Source organism: Lissotriton helveticus, chromosome 11 (assembly GCF_964261635.1).
Source record: "Lissotriton helveticus chromosome 11, aLisHel1.1, whole genome shotgun sequence".
Lineage (NCBI taxonomy): Eukaryota > Metazoa > Chordata > Amphibia > Caudata > Salamandridae > Lissotriton > Lissotriton helveticus.
Window position 1 is genome coordinate 887,422,032 of NC_136072.1, and position 25,474 is coordinate 887,447,505.

At 46.2% G+C, this 25,474-nt stretch overlaps 1 protein-coding gene across 2 annotated transcripts in view; it reads left to right on the forward strand.

The window, feature by feature from the left end:
• KSR2 (kinase suppressor of ras 2) overlaps window positions 1-25,474 on the forward strand; it is a 1,667,828-nt gene that overhangs the window by 895,153 nt on the left and 747,201 nt on the right. For both annotated transcript variants that reach the window (XM_078667119.1, XM_078667120.1), the window contains 2 exons: window positions 21,610-21,693; window positions 24,332-24,399. In XM_078667119.1, coding sequence (XP_078523245.1) covers window positions 21,610-21,693; window positions 24,332-24,399 — 152 coding nt within the window. The remainder of the gene's footprint in view (window positions 1-21,609; window positions 21,694-24,331; window positions 24,400-25,474) is intronic.

A 25,474-nucleotide genomic window follows, 5' to 3' on the forward strand; every position in this document is an offset into this window, starting at 1 on the left:
GTCACCTAGTCTTGGTGGAAGGAACTCATTATTATGAATGGAGGGGCCTATATCAAACATACAAAGGGAAAAGAGTAGAGTGGTTAAGTATGTGTGTGTAACATAGCTGTCACAAGGTGGAATCCCTGCAGGTCCAATTTGGCAGTACATCCTTCTGAGGTTGACAAGGTTGACAGTATAAGGCACAATATAAAAAGCAGGTTTTATTATTATCAATAATATTTACACCATATTGTTAGGCATTATTATAATCCATGATATTTTTGCCACTGAATAGGATTGTTAGAAGTCAAAGACCTGATCTCCCATATACCTGATCCTCAGCTCCACAGCTATACTGTACCTCTGCTTGAGGCACACAAACTACATACAACACATACAATATGCTGATCCCACACATTAATGATATCAGAAAGCCATATACATGTTTTTTTGTTTCACCTACAGAGAACTTAAGCTCTCCTTATTCCTACATTTGTCATGCCCAAGGAATAAGTAAAATAGTACTCATTCAATCTAAAAAGCAGTCTGATTAGACTAAACAAGGTGTTACCAACCCTATTGTTAGCAAGTAATTAAACCAAAGGTTTATGAGCCATTCTTAATTGAAAAGGCACACCCATAAGATAAGTCTTAAAATGTTCAATTCCCCATGCACATACTAAAGTTACTCATTCTGTGATGAAATATTTGTTTCAACTTCTGTGATGGTCCTGGAGAAAAAACAATGGTGTGTTCAGAACCCCTCTCCCATCATGGCTAATAACTTCTGTTGATAGCCATGATGTTTCAACTCCCCCATCATGTTTCAGGTTCTGTTGATGGTCCTGGTACAAAAGCAATGGTTGTTCAAATCCCTCCCCATTACAGCACCTAAACCCTCTGAACTGGCATCATCAGTGACAATATTTTTGGCAGCATGGGAATTGGAAGAAAGTGGAGTGACACTGACAGTTTATTTGTCAAGTTATCAAATGCATCCATGTGTTCATTTTCCCAAATATATTTAGTTCCCTTCTTGAGCAGAAGTCTTAAGGGAGTAGCAAGATTACTAAGTTCTTTACAAATCTTGAGTAATATTCACAAAGTCCTAAGAAGGTTAATTGCTGAACCTTATTCTCAGGAGAACGAATCACCTCAATGGCTTTCAATAAGTCCCCTTAGGGGCAATGCCTTTACCTGAAAATGTATGACCTAGATACTTTACCTCCAAGGCCAAAAATGTAACTTTTTCTAGTTGAATTGTCATGCATTGCTCTTTGAGAATGAACAACGCCTTACAAATACGCTTGTAATGGTTTTCAAGACAATCAGTACTCACCAGGAATGCCACTACTCCATCGATACCCCCAAACTAGCAATGCATTAGGTTATGAAGCACAGAAGTGACTGAAGCAAGACCAAAAGGCATTCTGTTAAAATGGAAGCACCATCTGGGGCAATAAAGGTGATAACATGGCAAGACTTTTTAGTTAAAACAATCTGTTGATATGCGGATTTGAGGTCAATCGTAGAGAAAAATGTTGAACCATCTGTCATAGCAAACAACTCTTGAATGGATGAAAATCAAATAAAATAATTTTGTAATCGATCTAGCATCTACACTCAATCTTAAATTGCATGTTTTTGATTCTTACAAAAACGCAGTCAGAGGTATTGATAGGTTCAATTATACCTTCATTACACATGTCCTTCAGCATCTTAAATAAATCATTCCTATCCTGCAACAGAACATATGCGGAGATTGTGAGGGAAAATGTTTAATTTGAAAAATATTCCTTTGTTCGTACCCTGTTTAGTGGATACAGCAGCCACTTTTGACATCATATTATCAATGTTTTGTTTTTGTTTTTTTCAAATCTGTTTGTATTGACGTTATGCAAAAACACCTTTATATAACATATCACAGTTCAATATACAATACAAATATCAATGAGACAATCAATCCGAAATATTACAGGAGGTTGTCTTTTCTGTAAAAAAACTGAGCACGTTATATAAATCATTATCTATGATCCGCAATATATACAGACAGCACTGTCAGTGCTGCTTACTGCGACCAATAGTCACTTGCATACTGTGCATAAATGATGTGTAAAGTGTCTTACACAGCGAGTTATTATTACTAAACTTTCATAACAACACAATATTTCCCCTCCGCCCCTCCCCCCCGGTACACTTGAATTTAATCAATGTGACATACATGTCGGCTTGATATATAGGCTAGTAAAATATTGAGTGTTGTCGCAATAACAATGTGTGTGGTTTCCTGCTTACAGCAATGTGTGCAGCCTGAGATGTCCCTGTCCCACGCACTTTCAGCAGTTAAGACATTGCAGCACTACATTGTGAAACGATAGCATATCATCATAGCGGTCAGAGTCATAAGTTCCTCATAATGAGGGTCCTTCATTTTCAAAGTCTAGCAGCAACATCTGCCAATCTAGTGATATTGGTGTCTTTCTTAGGCCCCTGTACTCTTCACGCTGCAACTCAGCCCCTTCGGCTTTCCCCCACTTCACTACCTCACTATGCCAATCCTCTGGGTTCGGGGGTCTAGCGGATTTCCATCGAGCCGTTACTGTCCTCTTGGCCAGGAGTAAGGCTAAATTAACAAACCTTAACACCGGGCTCTTCTTTTTTTCCCTGGTGCCCAGACCCAATAGACAGTATTCTGGGTGGTCATAGGGTTGTCTATGGATAATCGAGGTCAGTATTTTGCATACCGAATTCCAGTAATGCCCCAGTTTAGGACAGGACCACAGCATATGCAATAATCCCGCATCAGACTCGTGGCATCTCGGGCAAGTATTTGTAGCATCCGGGTACATAGCATGTAATCGGCGCGGGGTAAGGTACGCCCTATGTAGAATTATAAAATGTATAAATTTAAACTTAGGGTTGCGTGATACCTGCCTGGGATATTTTAAAACCCTATCCCATTCCTTGTCGGAAAAGCTCCTATTTATGTCTCCTTCCCATTTAGTACGTAAGGGTTGCAGGGTAACCGCTCGCTCATTGCGTATACCGTGCGTAAGCCACTTTGTCAAGCGCCCGCCACTGCCCATTAAATATTGTAATGTTAGGAGCGAGTTCGTGGGAGGCTCTGTTCCAGTATGCGTCCAAGTGGTGCGTATGTAGTGCACAACGTGAGCGTGCAATAAAAATAACACGCCCGTGGTTCGATGTGTATCTACAAACTCCGCATGGGACAGCTGTCCAACAGCGAAGAAGTCTCCCAATGTTGTAACTCTGGCGTCAGCCCAGTGTTGTAATGTATAAGTAGTGAGTACCCCGGACCTGGTGGGCAAACCAAGAAGGGGCAAAGTGGGCGCATAAGGTGCACAGCCTCCTGTGTATCTCGTGGCGCTGCGCCAGCAGTTGATTGTCAGGCACAGTAAATGCGGCGTGGAGGAGGGGAGTGCAACCCCGGGGAGTAATAATCTATGTATTAGTCCCCTTTCTCTGTCCGCTAGGGTCATTCCAATTTCATGCAAATTATGCCCTGCCAGCCAGTAAGCTAACCATTGTAATTGGCATGCATAACTATAGGCTCTCATATCAGGCACTCCCATGCCACCATGTATAGTAGGCAGTTGTAATTTGGCTAATCCTACGCGACGTCTCCCCGTGCCGCAAACCAGCTCAATAAGGAGAGTGTTAAGAAGTTGGAAAGTACACACTGGGATGAGAATAGGGAGATTTGTGAAATGGTATAAAAGGCGTGGCAGGACTACCATCTTGGTAATGGCTATCCTCCCCGCTATGGACAGCGGCAGAGAAGTCCAAAACTGGGTCTGTGATCTAAGAGATGTTATAGCGCAGCCTAGGTTGCCATCCAAAAGATCCGCCTCATTACGATATATATTAATTCCTAGATACTTCAAAGTAGTGGGGGCAATGCGGATCTTTTAGGGAGCAAAGCATATCTGGTCGTCCCCGGCTGCAGCATCAAAGCGGTAACCATACGACTTAAGCGCATTAATAAAAAGGCCCGAAATCGCACTGAAGGAATCAAATATAACCGGTAGGGGGTCAGGCACGGCAGACATATCGTTGAGGTACAATATAATGTCGTCGGCGTATGCCGAAACTACGTGACGGATATCGTTACGCATTATGCCTCTCAGGAGAGCGGACAGTCTGATTCTGTGCAGTAGGGGTTCCAGTGCCAGAATAAACAGCAAGGGCGACAGCGGGCAACCTTGCCGCGTGCCTCGTGCTATTCTGAAAGGACCAGAAATAAATGTTCCCGTACGCGCACGTGCTGTCGGTTCTGTGTATAGAAGTCGCACCCACGCCAAATACTCTAATGGCAAACCAAAACGCGCCAGGGCAGTAAACATATAATCACATCGCAGGGAGTCGAATGCGTGCTTTAAATCTAATGAGATGCATCACTCCGCGCTACCCAGGACCTCAGTACCCAACATTATTTGGTGTAACTGCCGTAGGTTAAGCGCCGTGCTTCGCCCGGGAACAGACCCGCATTGGTCTGTATGAATAAGTTGCGGTACATATTTATTTAGACGTGTAGCTAGCAATTTGCTATGGATCTTATAATCTGAATTGAAAAGTGACAGCGGTCTGTAATTATGCATGTGTATGGCCTCCCTGCCTGGTTTTAGAAAAGATACTATAAGCGACTGTAGCGTCGTGCACGGGAGTGCACATGTTGTCAGTGATTCTTGAAAGAGCAGCAACAATTGTGGTGACAAAAGATCAATATATGTGGCTTAGAACTCCACGGGTAAACCGTCAGTCCCGGGGGCTTTGTTGCGCGGCAATGCTTTTATAGCACATCGTATCTCCGCTACAGTGATGGAGCGGGCCAGATCTTCCTTTTGATCTTGCGATAACTGCGGTATCAGAAGCCCCTAAAAAAAAACATTAAGAGAGTATCTGGTGTCTGCAGTGGTGGTCCGTAAAGGTGGTTATAATAGTCTCGGAATGCCGTGTTTACAGCTATTTGGGTTGTGGCCATTCTCCCGCTGCAGTCTTGCACTGTCGTAATGGGCACAGAGACTGGAGCGTCACGAATTATACGTGCAAGTAGGGGACCTGATCTGTCAGCCTGAGTGTGTTGTCTGGCCGTATATAATCGTAAGTCGAAAACGCGGAGATCTTCCAAGAGTTCCGCATAACATATATTGGCCTCCTGAAGTTGAGTAAGTCGGTCATCAGTGCCTGCCGCTTCCCCCTCCAACAAAGTGATCCTATCTTCTGCCTCCTTCAATTTATCCATCACGAATCGTCGCGCCCCTACCTTAGTACCAATAGCTACACCTCTGAGCGTCACCTTGAACGCGTCCCATTCGGTCTGTCGGATGCTTGCCGTACCCGATTTACACTCAAAGTATGTAACAATCGCGTCCGAAAGTGCCGATCTGAAGAGAGGATCTTCAAGCGTATCTGGCTGCAGTCGCCATGTTGGAATTGGGGTCGGGATTTTCCCACACTGTATTGTTGTCTCCACAGGGTTGTGATCAGACAGTGTCTTCCCCATGTGTATCACAGATAGGACAGAGTTCATTAATGTATTGGAGCAGAGGATCCGGTCGATTCTGGTGTGCAGTTTGTGCGGGGGTGAATAATAAGTGTATTCCCTGTGTCCCTTGTTCTTACACCGCCAGGCATCACATAGCCCCCATCCCACCGCGGAATTCACCAGTGCCTCTGCCTGTTTCCTACTATCTGTAGCGTGTAGGGGGGGTGACCGGTCCAATGATATATCCAATACGGCATTGTAGTCTCCCCCTAAGAGCCAGCGGTAGTCAGACCAATCCGCCAAGACCCCACTAAGAGTCTCTAAAAAACGCGCCTGGTCCGTGTTAGGGGCATAAACACATCCCAGCACCACTTGTATGCCATACAGTAACCCATGGAGTAGCACATAAAGACCCACCTTATCTATGCGTTGTTCTAGCAGTTTAAAGGGGACATTGCCTCAGCCATATCGCTGCGCCTCGAGAAAAAGCAGAATACATGTTAGCAAATATCTGACCTTTCCATTTCTTATGAAGCTTGGACGTTTCAGCCGCGTTAAGGTGGGTCTCTTGCAGATACACAATAGAGGCCCTACGCCTGTTCAACTGCGCTAACACTTTTTGTAGTTAGTGTATTGAGCCTAGGCCTCGCACATTCCAGGTGCATATAGTATAAGTGTTATATGTCAACATCACAGTAATATCTTCTGATCCACGCACTAATTACGTTCAAGCCATACCGCATAATTTCTCTATAAAGCAAAGCACTGTGTACCACAAAAACTACCCAATACAAGGTTCCCTCCCCACAACTAGAAGGGACCAAACGAAAATCAGTAACCCACCAGGGGTTATTCAAACTAAGCGCAAATCTGCATTCGCACATGGGGGGGTCTCAAGTGCCTGCACCTATACATTCAAGTACATTGCTAAGACTGATTAGCAAAGGTGCCCAATATACTGAAACATTCCAGGGGTCAAACGCCCCTACAGTGTTCATTATCAGTGTGTCCCATATTATACATTACCACCTGGGCTTGACCCGCAGCAAAAATCAAAAGTCATTCGCCATCTGGGCAGTGATGATCGGGAACGGTAGCTGACTAGCATCCGATGCAGTTCGATCACTTGGTATTTGCGTCACGTGGTTGCGGCTCTTCGCATCATGGGCCGCTAGGGCTGCCGCTGTGAGAATGATGTTTTCCTTTTCAGCCGTCTGTAGTTCCGACGTCGGTGCAAGTGTTGGCGTTGCGTCATATCAATTTATCAATGTTAATATTTGTAAAAGAAATGGTCTACACTTTTGGCTGTTTCAAAAGCTTTCTGCAAGGATGGATTGCGATGATGTCAAAGTCGTACTTGAATTGTGTTGTTGGAGCAAGGAATAAATAATTGATCCCTGAGTGTCATAAACCAAACGAGCAATCTGAAGCTAATACTCTGAAGGCTGATACCATATAAATCAACAGGTTCATTTATGTAGACATTAAACCATTCTAAAATAATGTGAGCTTTTCTCAGTGAAACAATTCTGGAGTTTGTCTCGGGCACCTGTTAAAGAACCATATTCTTCTGCATCTATATTTGAGTATGCTGTTAAGGAGGTAAGTATCCAAAAACATTTTTCTAGTTGAATTGTCAAGCCTTTCTCTTTGAGAATGAACAACAACTTACCAATAAGGTTGTAATGGTTTTCAAGACATTTTTTGTTTCACCTACAGAGAACTTGTGCTCTCCTTATTCGTATATTTGTCCTGCCCAAGGAATAAGTAAAATAGTACTCATTCAACTTAAAAAGCAGTCTGATTAGACTAAACAAGGTTTTACCAACCCTATTGTTAGCAAGTAATTAAACCAAAGGTTTATGAGCCATTCTTAATTGAAAAGGCACACCCGTAAGATAAGTCTTAAAATGTTCAATTCGCCATACACATACTAAAGTTACTCATTCTGTGATGAAATATTTGTTTCAACTTCTGTTGATGGTCCTGGAGAAAAATCTATGGTGTGTTCAGAACCCCTCTCCCATCATGGCTAATAACTTCTGTTGATAGCCATGATGTTTCAACTCCCCCATCATGTTTCAAGTAGCCAAAAACATTTCTCTAGTTGAATTGTCAAACCTTTCTCTTTGAGAATGAACAACAACTTACCAATAAGGTTGTAATGGTTTTCAAGACAATAAGTACTCACCAGGATTTCATCCTGCAAAGACACTACTCCATCGATATCCCAAAACTAGCAATGCATTAGGTTATGAAACACAGATGTGGCTGAAGCATGACCAAAAGGCATTCTATTAAAATGGAAGCCCCATCTGGGGCAATAAAGGTGATAACATGTCAAGACTTTTTATTTAAAACAATCTGTTGATATGCAGACTTGAGGTCAATCGTAGAGAAAAATGTGGAACCATCTGTCATAGCAAAGAACTATTGAATAGATGAAAATCAAATACAATAAACGTTTTAATTGATCTAGCATCTACTCACAATCTTAACGTGCCTGTTTTCGATCCTTACCAAAACTAAGGAGGAAACCCAGTCAGAGACATTGATAGGTGCAATTATACCTTCATTACACATGTCCTTCAGCTTCTTTGATAAATCATTCCTGTCCAGCAAAAGTATGTGTACAGAGATTGTGAGGGAAAATGTTTAATTTGAAAAATGTTCCTTTGCTGGTATCCTGTTTAGTGGATACAGCAGCCACTTTTGACATCAATGTATCAATATTAATATTTGTAAAAATAAATATTCTACACTTTTAGCTGTTTCAACAGCTTTCTGCAAGGATGGATTGCGATGATATAAAAGTCGTAATTGAAGTTTTGGAGACAGGACTAAAGAATTGATCCCTCAGTATCAAAACCAAATGAGCAATCTGAAGCTAATACCCTCAAGGATGACGCCATGTAAATTCACAGGTTCATTTATGTAGAAAGTAAACCTTTCGAAAAGTATGTGAACTTTTCTCAGTGAAACAATTCTAGAGTTTGTCTCGGACATTTCTTAAATAACCATATTCTCCTGCATGCAGATTTGAGGATGCTGTAAAAGAGGTAAGTATCCAGACCGCTGACCCTCGGCTAGGGATCAGCTCCTTCCCCACAGCTCCTCCATGCTGTCTTCTGCCTGCGGGCCTCCCAGGGACGGTTCAAGTCTGCACCTTGCTGGTGCCGGTACAGTTTTTTTCCTGCTGTTATTGTGACACTGTTTTGCCTTGTCTGGATTGTATTTCGTTTTCGTTTTGTCCTGATTGTATTTTGTTTTGGCCCCCGCTGACTCCTCTCTGTGTCCCCATGTCCATTTTGCACTCGGCTTCCCGCCCACGCTTCTGCCGCCACCCAGCTGCTCCTCCCTCCCCCCGCCCCTACTTAATGGAGACAGCTGCGGAGAGTGCGAGCTAGACCCCTGTCCCTCGGCCAGGGATCAGCTCCTTCCCTGCAGCTCCTCCGTGCTGTCCTCTGCCTGCCTTCCTCCCAAGCAGGGTTCGAGTCTGCACCTTGCTGGTGCCTGTTGCCGGTACTGTTTTTTTTCCTGCTGTTATTGTGACACTATTTTGCCTTGTCTGGATTGTATTTCGTTTTGGTTTTGCCCTGATTGTATTTTGTTTTGGCCCCCGCTGAATCCTCTCTGTGTCCCCAAGTCCATTTTTCTCTCGGCTTCCCGCCCATGCCGCCCCCGCCTCCCAGCTGCTCCTCCCTCCCCCTGCCCTTACTTATTGGAAACCGCTGCGTGGTCGTGCAGTGGATGCACGCAGCTGGCAAGTCCGTCTGCACCTGTCTACGCTCGTCTGCGTCGTACACCCCTGGACCATGCCCAGTGCTAGACCCCCTGGCCCCCGCGAGTCCCACAACACCCAACGCCAATAAGACGCCAACTCCCTCAGCGCACTTAATGCCGGCCGAAACTCCACCTGCTTCCAGGCAGCCCTGAAGCTCACCCACGGACCTTTCATCTGCCGAAACTACAGCTACACCTGCCAGCGCACTCCAGCGCATTTTGCCCATCCCAACAAAGCAGGCCACACCATTCTCAGATGCATACTACTCAACACCCGCTCAGTCCACAAGCACGCCGTCGAACTCTGGGACCTTCTCGATTCTTCCTCCCCGGATGTCGCTTTCCTGACGGAGACCTGGATGAACGCCTCCTCAGCGCCTGACATAGCCATAGCCATCCGGACGGCTTCAAGATCACCCGCAGGGGCCGAAACAACAACAAACCAGGAGGAGGAATTGCCATCGTCCACAGGAACACCATCAGAATTTCGACCAACACCGAAGACTCCCTCAGCATGGCCGAACACCTACACTTCCAGATCCACGTTGATCACAACACCACCCTTAGAGGAACCCTTGTCTACAACCTCCGGGCACCCTACCACAGTTCAGTAACTCCATCGCCAACCTCATCAGCATGCACGCCCTCGCCTCCACAGACTTTATCTTCCTTGGAGACCCGAACTTCCACCTCGAGAACGCCAACGACAACAAATCCACGACCCTGATCGACAACCTCGGACTCAAACAGCTCGTCACAACTCCCACCCACGCCGCCCGAAATGCGCTCGACCCCATCTTCTCCACCAGCAATCACGCCACCTTCAGCCACACGACCGAACTCCACTGGACCGACCACCACTGCATCCACTTCTACTTTGTGAAACACACCGCGCACAGCCAACTGCAACAAATCCCACACCGCAGCTAGAACAAAGTCACTGAAGACCAGCTCCCTACCACCCTCGCCGGAGACCCAGCCATCCGAGCCCTCGGACACCAACACAGCGGCCCACAACTTCAGATAATGGAATGACAATTGCGCCAACACCCTCGTCCCGTTAAGGAACACCTCAAACAGGTGCACCGACACAAGAGCCATCTGGTTCAACATCGACCTCCAGACTTCCAAGCAAACCTGCTGAAGACTCGAGAAGCAGTGGCACCAAGACCAGACACCAGACAACCATGCGGCCCTCAAGGATGCCAGACGCAAGCACCACCAACTCATCCGATCCGCCAAAAAGACCTTTTTGAAGGAACGCATCAACAACAACGGACACAACTGCAAAGAGCTTTTCAGCATCGTGAAAGAACTCGCCTCCCTCAACTCCAGCTCCAATGACATCCCGCTGTCACAAGAACTCTGCAACTCCTTGACCACCTTCTTCCACCACAAGATTGCAGACATCCACAACAGCTTTGACACCCAGACTGTGCGACAGTCAGAGACACCCCCGACTCAACGCCTTCAAACACACCGACTTTCTGCTCTCCTGGAACAACGTCAACAATGAAGATACCATAAAATCATGAACACCATCCACTCCGGCTCACCCATCGACCCCTGCCCATACCACATCTTCAACAAAGCAAGCTCCATTATCGCACCCCAACTCCGAAAGATCATAAACAGCTCCTTCGAAACCGCCACCTTCCCGGAGAGCTGAAAACACGCCGAAATCAATGCCCTACTTAAAAAACCCAAAGCGGACCCAAAGGACGTCAAGAACTTTCGACCCATCGCCCTGCACCTGTTCCTGGCCAAAGCCATTGAGAAGACCGCAAACCGACAACTGACCCACTTCCTGGAGGAGAACAAAATCCTGGACTCCTCCCAATCCGGCTTCCGCAGCAACCACAGCACCGAAATCGCTCTCATCGCCACCACCAACGACATCAGGACCCTGCTGGACAACGGCGAAACAGTGGCCTTCATCCTCCTAGACCTCTCAGCCGATTTTGACACCGTCTGCCACCACACCCTGCGCACATGCCTCCACGATGCAGAGATTCATGACAAAACCCTGAACTGGATCACCTCCTTCCTCACCGGCAGAACCCAGAGTGTCCGCCACCCCCCTTTCCAATCCGAAGCCACCATGATCACGTCACGTACCTCAAGGATCATCCCTCAGCCCGACCCTTTGCAACATCTATATGGCACCACTCGCCGACATCGTCCAAGCGCACCACCTCAACATCATCTCATACGCCGAAGACACCCAGCTGATCCTCTCCCTCACCAAGGACCCAGCCACCGCCAAATCCAACATGCACAAAGGAATGAAGGCCATCGAAGAGTGGATGAAGACCAGCCGTCTAAAACTGAACTCTGACAAAACGGAGGTCCTCATCTTTGGCTCCTACCCCTGCCCATGAGACGACTCCCAGTGGCCGACCACGCTGGGAGCTGCCCCGACACCCACCAACCATGCACGCAACCTGAGGTTCATCCTGGACTCAACGCTTTCTATGACCCAGCAATTCAACGCTGTTTCCTCCTCCTGCTTCAACACCCTCCGCATGCTCCACAAAATCTACAGAAGGATCCCCACCGAAACCAGAAGGATGGTCACCCAAGCCCTCGTCAGCAGCAGACTGGACTACGGCAATGCCCACTACGCGGGAACCACGGCCAAACTCCAGAAATGACTCCCAATGCTTAAAAAACGCCTCCACACACCTCATCCTTGTAATCCCTTGCCACAGTCACATCACCGCTCACCTGAGAGACTGGCACTAGCTCCCGGTAAGCAAGAGGATCACCTTCAAATTCCTCAGTCGTGCTCTCAAAGGCTCTCCATAATGCCAGACCAGCCTAACTAAACGAAAGACTCACCTTCTACACCCAGGCCCGCCGGCTTTGCTCCACTGACGTCGCCACCGTCCCACGCATCCGCCGAATGACCACCGGCGGCAGGTCATTCTCCCACCTCGCAGCCAAGACATGGAACACCCTCCCCATCCACCAGCAGCAGACCCAGGTCCTGCTGACCTTGAGGTGACTCCTCAAAACCTGGCTGTTCAATCAGTAGCTGCCATCCCCTTTAGCGCCTTGAGACCCTCACGGGTAAGTAGCGCGCTTTACAAATGTTTGATTGATTGATTGATTTATTGAAACACATCTACAACTCCCATCCATAAGAAATTCAACAATAGATCTTTTTTCTGTTAGTGTCAAATGAATCTTAGTTGATCGCTAGCATACAATTTTTCAAATGTCTCAACCATTTTCCCTACTCGTGCTAGGTTGACTAGGATCATGAAAGAAGTGTGGTTGTGGAGTTACCATATTGCATGCTCATAATGACGATAGGTTGGATATGTATATGCTAAAATGCAAACAGAAAATAAGCTCCTGGCTGTAAAAATAGCAATTAAAATCTTTTTGACTGTATTAAAAACAGAGTATTGAAAAAACTGATGCAGCTGCCAGACTCGTCACCAGACCTAAAAGAAGCAAACACATCTCCCCGGATCTAAAACCCCTGAACTGGCTCCCTAATGACGCAAGAATACAACTAAAGCTTGCTTGCTTGCATGACTCACAAAGCCATCCACTACAACACACCAGAATACTTGGCACAAAAAATTTGAACTATCTGGCAAAGACAGATGCTTTAGAAGTAACAGCAACCTGCAGCTAAAACCACAGATGTTCCAAAAGAAGAAAACTTGCAACAGAGCCTTCTCAGGTATTGCCCCGAAAATTTGGAACTACCTACCACCTGAAATTAGACTGATCCCTTCTACTACATCATTCACAAAAGAAGTGAAATAGTTTCTTATGAGCAAAGGGCTGCCCTAATTGCATTATCCTGGACTCAGTAGCGGTCGGTGGTGGGAGTAGCTGCCGGGCGGTGACATGGGAAGGGGGAGAGGCAGGGTTGGGGGTAGTAATCTATGGATTACGGATGATTACAGGTAAGTAAACATATACATAAATAAAACGAATTTCGTTGCGTGCACTGCATCCCCAAATGCGATGCAGTGCACGTAACGAAATTCATTTTATTTATTTATAAGTTTACTTACCTGTAATCCTCCGTAATCCATAGATTACTACCCCTCCACCCTGCCCCTCCCCACGTCACTGCCCAGCAGCTACTCCCACCAACGACCGCTACTGCCTGGACTATTGTTCCTCCCACATGTATATTATTTGCCTTGTTGAATTTACTATTTTTCACAGTTTGCACTGCTGTTTCCCATGTCACTTACTTCGTATCACCTGTAAAGTGCTCTGATACCCGCTCAGATCATGTTTGTGCTATATAACACTTTATGAATAAAAATTAATAAAATAAAATGTAGTTGCTTTCTTACCATATAAACTGAAAAGACGTGCTACTAGGAATGTAACTTAACCCGTTTACCGCGGCGAACATTCCGCCGCGGTGTAGGCGTTCTACACAGTGGGCGGGGCTGTGTCGGCCAACGGTTGTGCGCAGCACCTGGAAGGTAGTGCTCGCATCGGCCGTTGGCCGACGCCAGCACGAAACGGGTTAATTTAAAGCCTAACATACAGGTTATACACAACCAGACAAGGAATGTGCAGATTGGCTAGACACTGACTACCCACTGCTCTAGCAGGCCTCCACAGCTTCTTCCTTGATGTAGTGTGCCTAAAAAACCATTTTCAACCTTTGTTGAATGGGGATAATAGCTGCTGGCATCACAGCACAAGTGATCTCCTGTAGTGTTGGCGGATATGGTATTCAAATAGCAGTTAATGCACAGCTGTGGAAGGGAATAAGTGGGTCTGCCAAGCACAAGGTAATTCGAGAAAATAAATTATCTCTCTGTGGCCTCAAGCATTTAGATCTTGACCTAGAAATTCACTGAAAGGTCCTATAAAACAACAGAAGAATATAAATACATGGGCTATGCACAGAAATCCCCCTGATATAATTCAATCACAGTCAATCACAGTATTTGTAAAGTGCACTATATACCCGTGAGGGTCTCAAGGCGCTGGGGATGAGGGGGTGCTGCTACTGCTCGAAGAGCCAGGTCTTGAGAAGCCTTCTGAATGTGAGCAGGTCTTGGGTCTGCCGAAGGTGGGTGGGGGGGGTGTTCCAGGTCTTGGTGGCGAGGAAAGAGATTGATCTGCTGCTGGAGGTCGCTCGTAGGATGCGAGGGACCGTGGCGAGGGCAAGGCCGGCGGAGCGGAGCTGGCGGGTGGGGGTGTAGAAGATGAGTCGGCTGTTTAGGTATGCTGGTCCAGTGTTGTGGAGTGCCTTGTGTGCGTGGGTGAGGAGTTTGAAGGTGATCCTCTTGCTGACGGGAAGCCAGTGTAGGTGTCTCAGATGGGGGGTGATGTGACTGCGGTGGGGGGTGCTGAGAATAAGACGTGCCGAGGCGTTCTGGGTGCTTTGAGGCTGCTTAAAGAGTTTGCCTGGGATTCCTGCATAGAGTGCATTGCCGTAGTGCAACCTGCTACTGACGAGGGCCTGGGTGACCGTTCTTCGCGTTTCGGTGGGGATCCACTTGTAGATCCTGCAAAGCATGCGGAGGGTGTTAAAGCAGGAGGAGGAGACGGCATTGACCTGCTTAGTCATGGAGAGGGTGGAGTCAAGGATTATTCCTAGGTTGCGTTTGTGGTCGGTAGGTATTGGTGCTGTTCCCAGTGTGGTCGGCCACCATGTGTCATCCCAGGCTGAGGGGGTGGATCCGAGGATGAGGACCTCCATCTTGTCTGAGTTCAGCTTCAGTCTGCTGTTGCTCATCCATTCTGCGACGGCCTTCATACCTTCGTGGAGGTTGGTCTTGGTGGTCTGAGAGTCTTTGGTGAGGGAGAGGATCAGCTGGGTGTCGTCAGCGTAGGAGATGATGTTGAGGTCGTGTTGACGGGATACGTGGGCGAGAGGGACCATATAGATGTTGAACAGCGTTGGGCTGAGGGAAGAGCCCTGAGGTACGCCGCAGATGATCTCGGTGGCTTCGGAGCAGAAGGGGGAAGGTGGACACTCTGTGATCTGCCAGAGAGGAAGGAAGTGGTGCAGTCCAGGGCCTTCTCTTGAATCCCGGCTTCGTAGAGGAGTATTTATAGTGTGTGGTGGCAGACCGTGTCGAAGGCGGCTGATGGGTCTAGGAGGATGAGGGCTGCGGTTTCTCCGTTGTCTAGCAGGGCCTGATGTCGTTGGTGGCGGCAATGAGAGCGGTCTCGGTGCTATGGTTGCTTCGGAACCCGGATTGGGACGGGTCCAAATGTTGTTCTCCTCGAGGTAGTGGGTCAGTTGTTTGTTGACGATTTTCTCTATGACCTTCGCCGGGAACGGGAGCAGGGAGATGGGCCGGAAGTTCTTGAGGTCCTTGGGGTATGCCTTGGGCTTCTTAAGCAGGGCATTGATCTCGGCGTGCTTCCAGTTTTCCGAGAAGGTTGCTGTCTCAAAGGAGATGTTGATCACTTTCCGGATTTGGGGTGCGATGGCTGTGTCGGCTTTGTTGAAGATGTGGTGTGGGCATGGGTCTGACGTTGATGTGGATGGAGTTCATGATCGTGCAGGTGTCGTCGTCGCTGACGTTGGTCCAGGAGAGCAGGTGAGGGTGGTGGTCGTGGGTGGGATGGAAACTGTTGTTGTCGGGGTGGTCGTGACGTTGAAGCTGTCATGAATTTCGGCAATCTTGCGGTGGAAGAAGGTTGCCAGCGAGTCGCACAGTTCTAGTGAGGGTGGGATGTCCTTGGTGTTGGAGCTAGGGTTGGAGAGTTCCTTCACGATGTTGAAGAGCTCTTTGCTGTTGTGTGCATTGTTGTCTAGGCGGTCTTTGAATGAGGATCTTTTGGCTGATCTGAAGAGGTGGCGATGTCTGCGGGTAGTGGTCTTGTGGGTTGTGTAGCTGTCCGGTGTTCGTTCGCAGAGCCATTTCTTCTCCAGTTTCCGGCATGCTTGTTTGGAGGCCTGGAGTTCATCGGTGAACCAGTTGGCTTTCTTGCTGGTGCGGCTGTTGGAGGGTTTCTTGAGCGGGGCGAGGGTGTTGGCGCAGTCTTCAATCCATTGTCTGAGGTTGTGTGCAACGGTGTCGGGGTTGGTGGGTTGGTTCTGAGCGAGGGTTGTGGTTAGCTGGTCTTTGGTGACTTTGCTCCAGCAGCAGCGGGGCATCTCTTGGGTGCGGTGGTGTGTGGTGGGCTTCCTGTAGGTTAAGTGGATGCAGCGGTGGTCGGTCCAGTGGAGTTCGGTGGTGTGGTCGAAGGAGACGTGGGGGCTTGCAGAGAAGATGGGGTCAAGCGAGTGGCCGGCGGCGTGGGTGGCTGTAGAGAAGAGTTGTCTGAGGCCGAGGTTGGCGAGGTTGGAGATCAGGGTGGTGGAGTTGTTGTCGTTGTTGTTCTCGCGGTGGAAGTTCAGGTCCCCGAGGAGGATGTAGTCCGTGGAATTGAGTGCTGATGAGGTCGGCGATGGAGTCACTGAACTATGGTCGGGGTCCGGGGGGTCTGTAGATCAATGAAACTCTGAGGGTGGTGTGATCTGTGTGAATCTGGAAGTGCAGGTGCTCGGCGGTGTTGAGGGTGGCGTCTGAGTGGGTGGAGACCTTGAGGGTGGATTTGTGGATGATGGCGATTCCTCCTCCAACTCCATTGGTGCGGTCACTGCCAGAGATCTTGTAGCCATCCGGGATGGCTATAGCGATGTCTGGTGCTGAGGAGTCGTTCCACCAGGTCTCTGTCAGGAAGGCAACGTCTGGGGTGGATGTGTCAAGCAGGTCCCATAGTTCGATAGCGTGTTGGCGTGCGGAGCGGGTGTTCAGGAGTAAGCAGCAGAGGTGGTTGGGTCCGGTCCTTGTTGGAGGTTTGGCGGCTCTGCCGCAGGTGAAGCTGCATTTGAGGCAGGAGAAGGGACCATGGGTGCATTTTGGGGCGGCCTAGAAGCAGCTGTGGTCTCTACCGGCATTGAGTGCGTGGAGGGTGCCCGCGACGTAGCGGAGTCTGGCCTCGTGGCGGTTGCGGGGACCAGGGGTTCTGGTGCTGGGCGCGGTCCAGGCGCAGACAGGCTTGCATTTGGTGCGCCAGCAGCTCGCCTGCTGCGCACGGCCGCACAGCGGCTGCCATATAAGGGGGAAGTGGGAAGGAGGAGCAGCTGGGAGGCGGGAGCGGGGTGGCCAATGGGCGGGCGAGGGGGCGGGGCCGCAGGGATACAGGGGCGGGAACTGCGATCGGGGCTGGGGACCGAGTGGGGGAAAAAGAGGGGAGTGCACAATAAACGCAGGAAAAAATAAAAAAATTAACGAAAGACAGAGAATTACAGGCAGATGTTACACGGGAGCAACAGTACACAGGAGGCACAAGGGAGTGTCGAACCAGCGGCAGCAATGGGGGAGAGAAACGGGCGCACTAGTGGTGCTGCGCGGCATGGGGAGCGGCCTGACCTGCAAGGTCATTTGACCCATTATTCATATAGCTCATAGTATACTTATAGAGCAAATTCTATACCTTCAATGCACTGTTTATTGTGCTAAAAGTGACGAAAAATTATGGAAATGAACACTTAGGGGGTGATTAGGATGGTGGGCAGAGCGCCCCCACAGGCCCGGCGGTGGCGATCTGCCTGCCATCCCAACCTGATTTACCCTCGCATATTACAACTGCGGGGGTTATCACGGCAGATGCACTTTGCGCCTGCCGCTTTTCCGCCAGTCAACAATCGTCCCAATTGCCGGACGGGCGGACTTGAGCATCAATATGGTGGCGGTGCCTAGCAGGCACCGCCATCCATATTAGGATGCAGGGTTTTACAGGCCTTACCATAGCGGCTTTGCCGCCATGGAAAGGCTGGTGGGGAATTGCTTTGGGGACCCATTGCGGACCCCCGGGGTGTGGGAGGCTGCACTTAGTGGGTACCTATGATACCCTCCCTACATTGCCATGCACAAGAAGGCAGTCACTTCGCGGTGCCGGCCACGTTTTGCATGGCAATGCACAACAAGGCACTTTAGCATTGCGGCGGGCAGCATCCGCCGCAATGTCAAATATGGAGAATGCGATCGCCATGGTGGTGGTCGCATCCTAAATACCGGTGCGGGACCGCAGCACATATGGCGATCGGTCTCAGCACTGCCAGGGTGGCGGGCGGACTAAAGTCAGCCCAAATGCTATGTTAATTTTTGTAAATATTTCTTAATTGTTTTTTTTTTAAAGTCCTTTTTGAAATGAAAATGCAGTTTGAATGCCATCAGGCACCATCTCATTTCCAGAAGTTAGCAGAGTGCTAATCAAATAGCAGAGTCTAAGCTACCCCATTGCCACGCGGACCTCAGAGTTGTACTGCATCAGTTGCATGAGGTTTGTGTGTCAAGGTATTAAAGCTTCATTTATAGAATGTTCTAGCACAGCTCCAAGTAGGCGTACTTCTGGGGATTATGAAGAGAACTTTTATAACAAAGTTAAATACTTGTACCAGGGTGAGAACGTACAACGTACACGTGTCCCTAGTTGATGACTGTTGTAATAGGAATACTTTCTCATCAGAACGTTTTTAGACGAATTCAGGGATTGAAGAGAACACTCAGAGTTATGAGACTGAAGGGTGGGGATTAGTAGAAACAATATAATTCTCTTTGTCTTTGCTCGCGGGGCGGGTGCCACCTGCTTCTCTGTATAACTGAAATGCAATTTGCCGATTAGCAGATACATGTTTATAATGGGTTTAGTCGTCCTACCGCAGAGTGGGAGTCTTGGAAAGTGATGAGTTTTGATTTTCACCCTCAAAATCAGAAACAGATTATCTCAAAAGCTAACAACACGAGATGCATTAAACGGGCAACTATGACTCGTGCTCTTACTGCATCGCTTTGTTAGAAATCAGCAGCTTCTTTATCTCTTCACATATCTGATCATGTCTGTGATCTGTGTGTCTCTCTGATCATTCTTGATCAATTCCGTTTCCTAGTCCTTTGTACCCACTGTCCTGACCGTACACCTGTCCACGACGCATGTTATGGAGAGATTGCATATGGCCACACACCCTTTGATAGACCCCAAAACCGAGTCACGGGAACAACAAAACTTGTCTGACCAAATGACGCTCGATGTTTGTACAATTACTTGTCCCTGTGTTTTACTCATCACATTCAATCAGTTGGAGGTCGAAAACAAAGTCTGGAATAATTCCACGCCACCCTATTTTCTTTGTATTCTGATGTATTTTATTGTGCTTTCTGCCTACTCCAAAGGGGACTCAGATTGAAGTAGGCCTCCCCTAACCAGCCTGCTGATGCAATTTTCGAGTACTTTGCTCACACGAGATAACATGTTGCTGTCAACCCCTATTACTCAGAGCGTATTTCTACTTCCGGCAGGAAGGCGACACGAGGTCTCTGCTTTGGTGGTTGCATAATGAGCTAAGAAATACACCAAATTCACAGAAAAGGCCTTTCCCATGATTCCTTCCTGGCTGCTTATCATGATCGATTGATTGATAGATTCCGTTTGCGAAGAGTAAATAGAAATGTCTGACCCCTGAGTGTCTACCAAGATGAATCTCATTTCAGTCTTGTCGGCGCCAGCGAGGTGATAGAGTGCTTTGTTACACGGTCCCTTGCATAGGAAATTATATAAATGTATTCAGGTCTGACTACATCTTACAAACTGTTTCCATCAGATATGCCCATTTGCTGAGGCTGATAAAAAAAAGTGGAAATTAACTTTCGAATTGAAGGGTGGAAAAAAATGTACCTGTCTGGAGGAAGAATAATGCTTTCAGCATACCTTTGAAACTGTTCCTCAAGCTTGTTAGCATTGTGTAGGTAGTCGCTTCATTTAATTCTGCTCCTGACCATTGTTTTGGCATATACTAAAATAAAGCCATGCTCTGGTTGGAATTTAATTCCCCAGGCTGAACAGAAGCAGCTGAATGTTTAATAGTTCACCTCGAAAAGTGCTCCTGTATCCATCCCTGTCAACAGATCTCCAATGGCGACAAATTGAAAGCAAATAACATTTGCTGCATATTCAGAGCCATTTTTGGTTATTAATGAAAGCGTTCTGCTGGAGCGGTATGTTCTCACCTGTTTAGTATGAAGGAATAGTGCTCGGTCTTGTCCCCCGTAAACCGATGTCCACTGTACATTCAGGAAAAAGCTACACATTTCCATCACTGAACTCTGGGCCCCGCGGCCCCATCGGCTGTAAGAAAGCATTTTGCGTTGGCCCTATTGCATTTAGTTGACCTCTTTTTGGAAAGACTGCCATTGTCTGTTTTGGTCTGCTGATACCAAGTCATTGTGTTTTTCAGCATCGCATCGCCCATCTGTTAAGGAGTGATAAAATGTGGCTGATTTAACAAAGCCAACCAAATACCAAAAATATATTTTGTATATTAATCTTCTACCTGCTTCTGGGTGTAAAGTGTGACTTAAACGTGGCATCGTTTGTTGGCAATTCCTGCATTAGAAGTTATTCCGCTGAGGTTTAAGTATGAGGTGCAGCAAACTTTGAAAATGTGACCTCCCACCAGCTCAAATTGCTAAGGTCATATTTCCTGCGCATCGCTTGTATGTGTGTAATTGCTGTTTTACCATCAGCTTATTGCAGACGCTATGGAGGAATGAGCAGCATGTGAACTCATGTGTATGATTCATCATCTTTTACATAAAGATAGGTAAAAGTGGGTTCTAATCATGGAGTGCACTTGAAGAACCTGTGTTTTCAGTTTCTCTCTGAATCGTAGAAAGTTGTTACGCCCTTGAAGAGGCTGTATGTAAGACTTTTTTAGAGGTGCTAATGTAGTGTTAGACAGGGTGTGGATCAGAAATGTTACTTTCATACACACACAAAAAGGACCAAGGCTTGCACTGTTGTTCTTAAGACAGATTCTGGAAGCTGGTACCATGATGTCATGGGTGTCTATGTGTTTTTGTAAAGCTGAGGTCTATAAAACCAAGTGATTTCACATGGTTGTCAGCCAAGCGTGAAGCTGTGTAGGGTCTAGTTGGATAGCTATGCTTGAATATGTGTTTGTTTATTGTGGTTGGTGAACAGAGGAATTCAGCCTTTGTTGGTCTGAGCTGTTGGTATGTGATTAATATCAACGTAGTGGTACATAGAATACCACTGGAGCATATGAATCCAGGTGCATGCGTGATAACCAATTCAGTGGTTTATTTAATGTCACTGATCCCTAAGGGTGAATCCTAAAGCCATTGGATGACTCTGGGACTCACCCTGGAACCAGATCACTCGTTTTCATGTGATGCCTTATGGCTCTACTTCCCTCACACTTTCTCCATTTGTTGTCATTGATGGAATCACACACTGATTCTTAATAGACTATAAAAGTCTCTTAACCTTTTGAAGGATAAAACTTATTTGATTTGATTTGTTTTCTGTTTTTTCTCATGCAGATTTTCCACAAAATACTGGATGTCTCAGACATGCACCGTCTGCGGGAAAGGAATGTTATTTGGACTGAAGTGTAAAAATTGCAAGTATGTCCTTTTCTTCCTATATTTTTATTTTAAAATTGAGGAAACAGACAGATATGCACTGATGCCATGAATGCCTATACATAAAAAAATGTAATGTTCCATACAAATGATTCCTGACTTTCAAGACAATGCATTCATAACAACTGATGTAGGATATCAGGATCCAGGAGCGTGCACTACACATCTTCCAAGTGTATGGATAATTTAGAATAGGATTGGTGGTCACCCTGGATCATACTAAATCAGTGGGAGGTCAGTGGCTGTCATCAACCCAGGTAGAAAATGAAAGTGTACATTGTTGATAAGGATACAGAGACAAGTAATGTCGGACCTCTCAGTACGTATTTTATGTATGCCCACTTTACCATTTCAACAACAATCCTTTTTTTGCCCTCACTTTTGAAACAATTGAGATATGGAAAGACAATAATCCCTCTTATTGAGTTGTTATTGGCTAGGGATTTTTCTCACCATGTCCGGTAGAAGGGACAGCCTTCTCATCTTAAGGTAAGATTGTGTCTAAAGATCTCCAAATTACCCAAGATAGTCGCTCATGGTGCCGCCATGGTGACCATATCCAAATTTGTTTTATTGCATTGCATGTAATCATCGGGCGTCCCTTCCTACCCTACCACTGCTCTTCATCTTGGAGTATATTCTTATCCCATACGTCCCAGAAGTTTGTCTGTTTGCTTTCGTCTCTAGATTGATCCAGCTTTCTAAATTTATCTACGGAAGTTCGCCATTCAGTTAGTGTTGGAGGGCAGGGGAGTAGCCATTTTATACGTATCTCTTGTTGAGCAAGTAAGATTAGTATAAACAACAATTGTTTTGGTTATTGTTTAGAGCAGGAGGAAAACCAATACTTTCCACCGTTCCAAAAATAGTAATAGTTGTGCTTATCTCAACATTCTGTCCTAAGTCTTTATTTATAATTTTACTCACTTTTTCCCAGTATAAACCACGTTGAGGACATTGATGAAACATGTGGATATCATCTGCCTTTGCTTCACCACATTTTGGACAAGTTCTCACCACTTTCTTGTTAATCTTAGTTAGTTTTTCTGGCGTCCCGTAAGCCCTGTGTAAAGTAAAAAGATGGTTCTTCCTGAGAGGTGTATATACTATTATATGCCATAATAAAGAACAGGATACTTGCCATAGATGTTGCAGGTCTTTTGTTGGTAAGTCCTTCTTCCATAAATCCAGTGGTAGAGCAAAGTCTTTTTGTCCCGCTTGGATCATGAGCCAATACCCTTTAGATATTTCTTTTCTTGCTGGATCACGTTGTAGCTCTTCTTCCGTCTTCCATGTTGTCTTCTTGAGACTTCTCTGGGCCTTTTGCCCAGCTTGTGAGTTGATAGTATTTGAACCTGGACAATTTCCCATCTGTACTTGCTAATAGGGAGTCGCAGCGTATCAAGGTTCCTGCTTGAATCAATTGTCCCCACTTTGTAGTACCTGCCCTTTTTAAGGGGACTGCCAGGGTATCTTTCAAACATTCAGGAGTTCCTGGTGATTCCCAACTGGGTGCTAGGTTTCTGTAGTATGGAATATTTAATATTTTAACAACAATCCTTGCATCACGTGAGCTTGATTCTCAAAGGTTAGTGACACTTTTGAGTACATTTACACTTTGTATTACATTTACTGATTATTATTTGTATGGAGCATAGTATTTGTATGCTCCATACAAATAATTCCTGACTTTCAGGCCTATGCATTCACAACAATAGCAGTTTGATATCAGGATCCAGGAGACAGTGCATTACATATCTTCCAAGTATAAAACATTTTATATCACCACTTAGGTTTAGTCACCGGAGACCATACTAAATAAATGAGAGGTCAGTAAGTGTATATTGTTGATGAGTATATGGACAAAAGAAATGTAAGACTGCTTTTTATGTAGGTATATATGGCCACCTTAATGTTTCAACTATAATCCTTACATCAGGTGGGCTTGATTTACAGGTATGTTACACTTTTGGGTAAGGGTACACTTTGTGGTAAGTTTACTACTTTCGATATTAGGCCGGTTCTCGTGGCTTAGTGGACTAATGTGCCCTGTGAAGGGGCCTGTGTTTGACCTCGTGGTCACAGATTCAAATTCCGGCAGGTTTACTCAGCCTTTCATCCTTCTGAGGTTGATAAAATGAGAACCATTGAGTTGGTTAACAGTAAACATCTGTTATTCAGCTCTAAGAGGCCTGCGAGTTAACGTGTGCTTTATAAATACACGTTATGTTTATGTTATTCACAAGCTCAGTGTGTAAACTTACTACAAAAGTGTACGTTACATGTCTCCACCCCAACAGTAATGCAATTGGCTCACTGTTGTGTGGATGAGAGGGTTCCAAAGCATATTTAATTTATTATGAGAGTGATAGTGGAAATGAAACATTTATTTTGGTGATTTAAACAGACTTGAAACATCCTAGAATTGCAAGTGTTACAGCCACTAATTCCTGAAAGTAACAGTCAATGATGTGAGGTTTAATACGTACTGCAGTTTTTTTCTCCTGAATTTTCAGCTTCTTTTCCAAAGAATGGGTCTTTTGGGTTTTCACTGTTTCTCACACAGAATTCATTATATTGAATGAACCTCAACATGCTCTTTTCATTTGCCTCGCCTTAGATTAAAGTGCCACAATAAATGCACCAAAGAAGCACCCCCGTGCCACCTGCTCATCATTCACCGTGGAGGTAAGCCATATATTCCGCATAAAACAAACCTCTATTTACCACCACTCTGTCATATTACTTAATTGAGCCTTTGCATCCTGGCAGCTATTCATTAAAACATAAAATGCACCTTATCAAAGTCGGTAGATATTTGCTGCTAAGGGATTACCGTAGACTGAAGGATTTCAGGCTTCTGTTAAATAGCCTAGGTTTTAGAATTAACAGAAGGACCGAAAGCAAATCCTCCATATAAGAATTCAGAGTCAAATACAATGTTCTAAACCTACGAAATGAATACAAGTCAGAATATCGTGCAGTATGTGTTGTGCAATTATCACTAGAGGAACGAAGGTCACTAAGGTTGCTCAATAAGTATTTAGGAAGATTTATAGAGCTTTTGGGATGCAATCATTACAGCACTCCATTCTGTCAAGTGTGAAAAAGGCTGCTTTTATTGTGAGTAAGCTGGGATGTTCTACATCTTTAGATCGAGCCTCACATACCAAATGCCCTACTCAATCCTCTAACAATGTATTCAAACCCATCCACCCTACCCCTAAGCAATTTCCTCCCCAACTATTCCTTCCACCAAACAATGACAACAGCTCCATCATTGTGTCTAAAGAATTTCATGTGTTTTCCTTACTCACAAACCATTGCCCTATTCCACACACCTGCCCGCCCCAGGACCAGATTCCACCTCATTATTTCCTGTTTCCTTTTCTTTCTTTCCATACTTTCTGTGTCTCCCATTCTGCCACTTAACCATCTTTCATTCTTTGCTCTCTCATACCACTTGCCCCTGAATGACAATCTTTACTACAACCCTTCCTACCAGCCCCTCCATACCCCCTTCTTCACCCATCCACCACACTTGGAGGTGGGCTCTGACTTTGAAGACCCACGCCTGACACAATGACATGGTATGCATCCATGTGGCTACTACTTCATTCTGTCTCTCCTGAACCCTATCTCAAAGTCCTGGCACGAAAGCCGTTTCATGCCACCTTGCATGTGCCAGCATTAAGAGGCGATCATTGTGCCTCTCCTTTCTGTCAAGTGTACAAAAGGCCACTTTTATTGGAAGCAAGCAAGC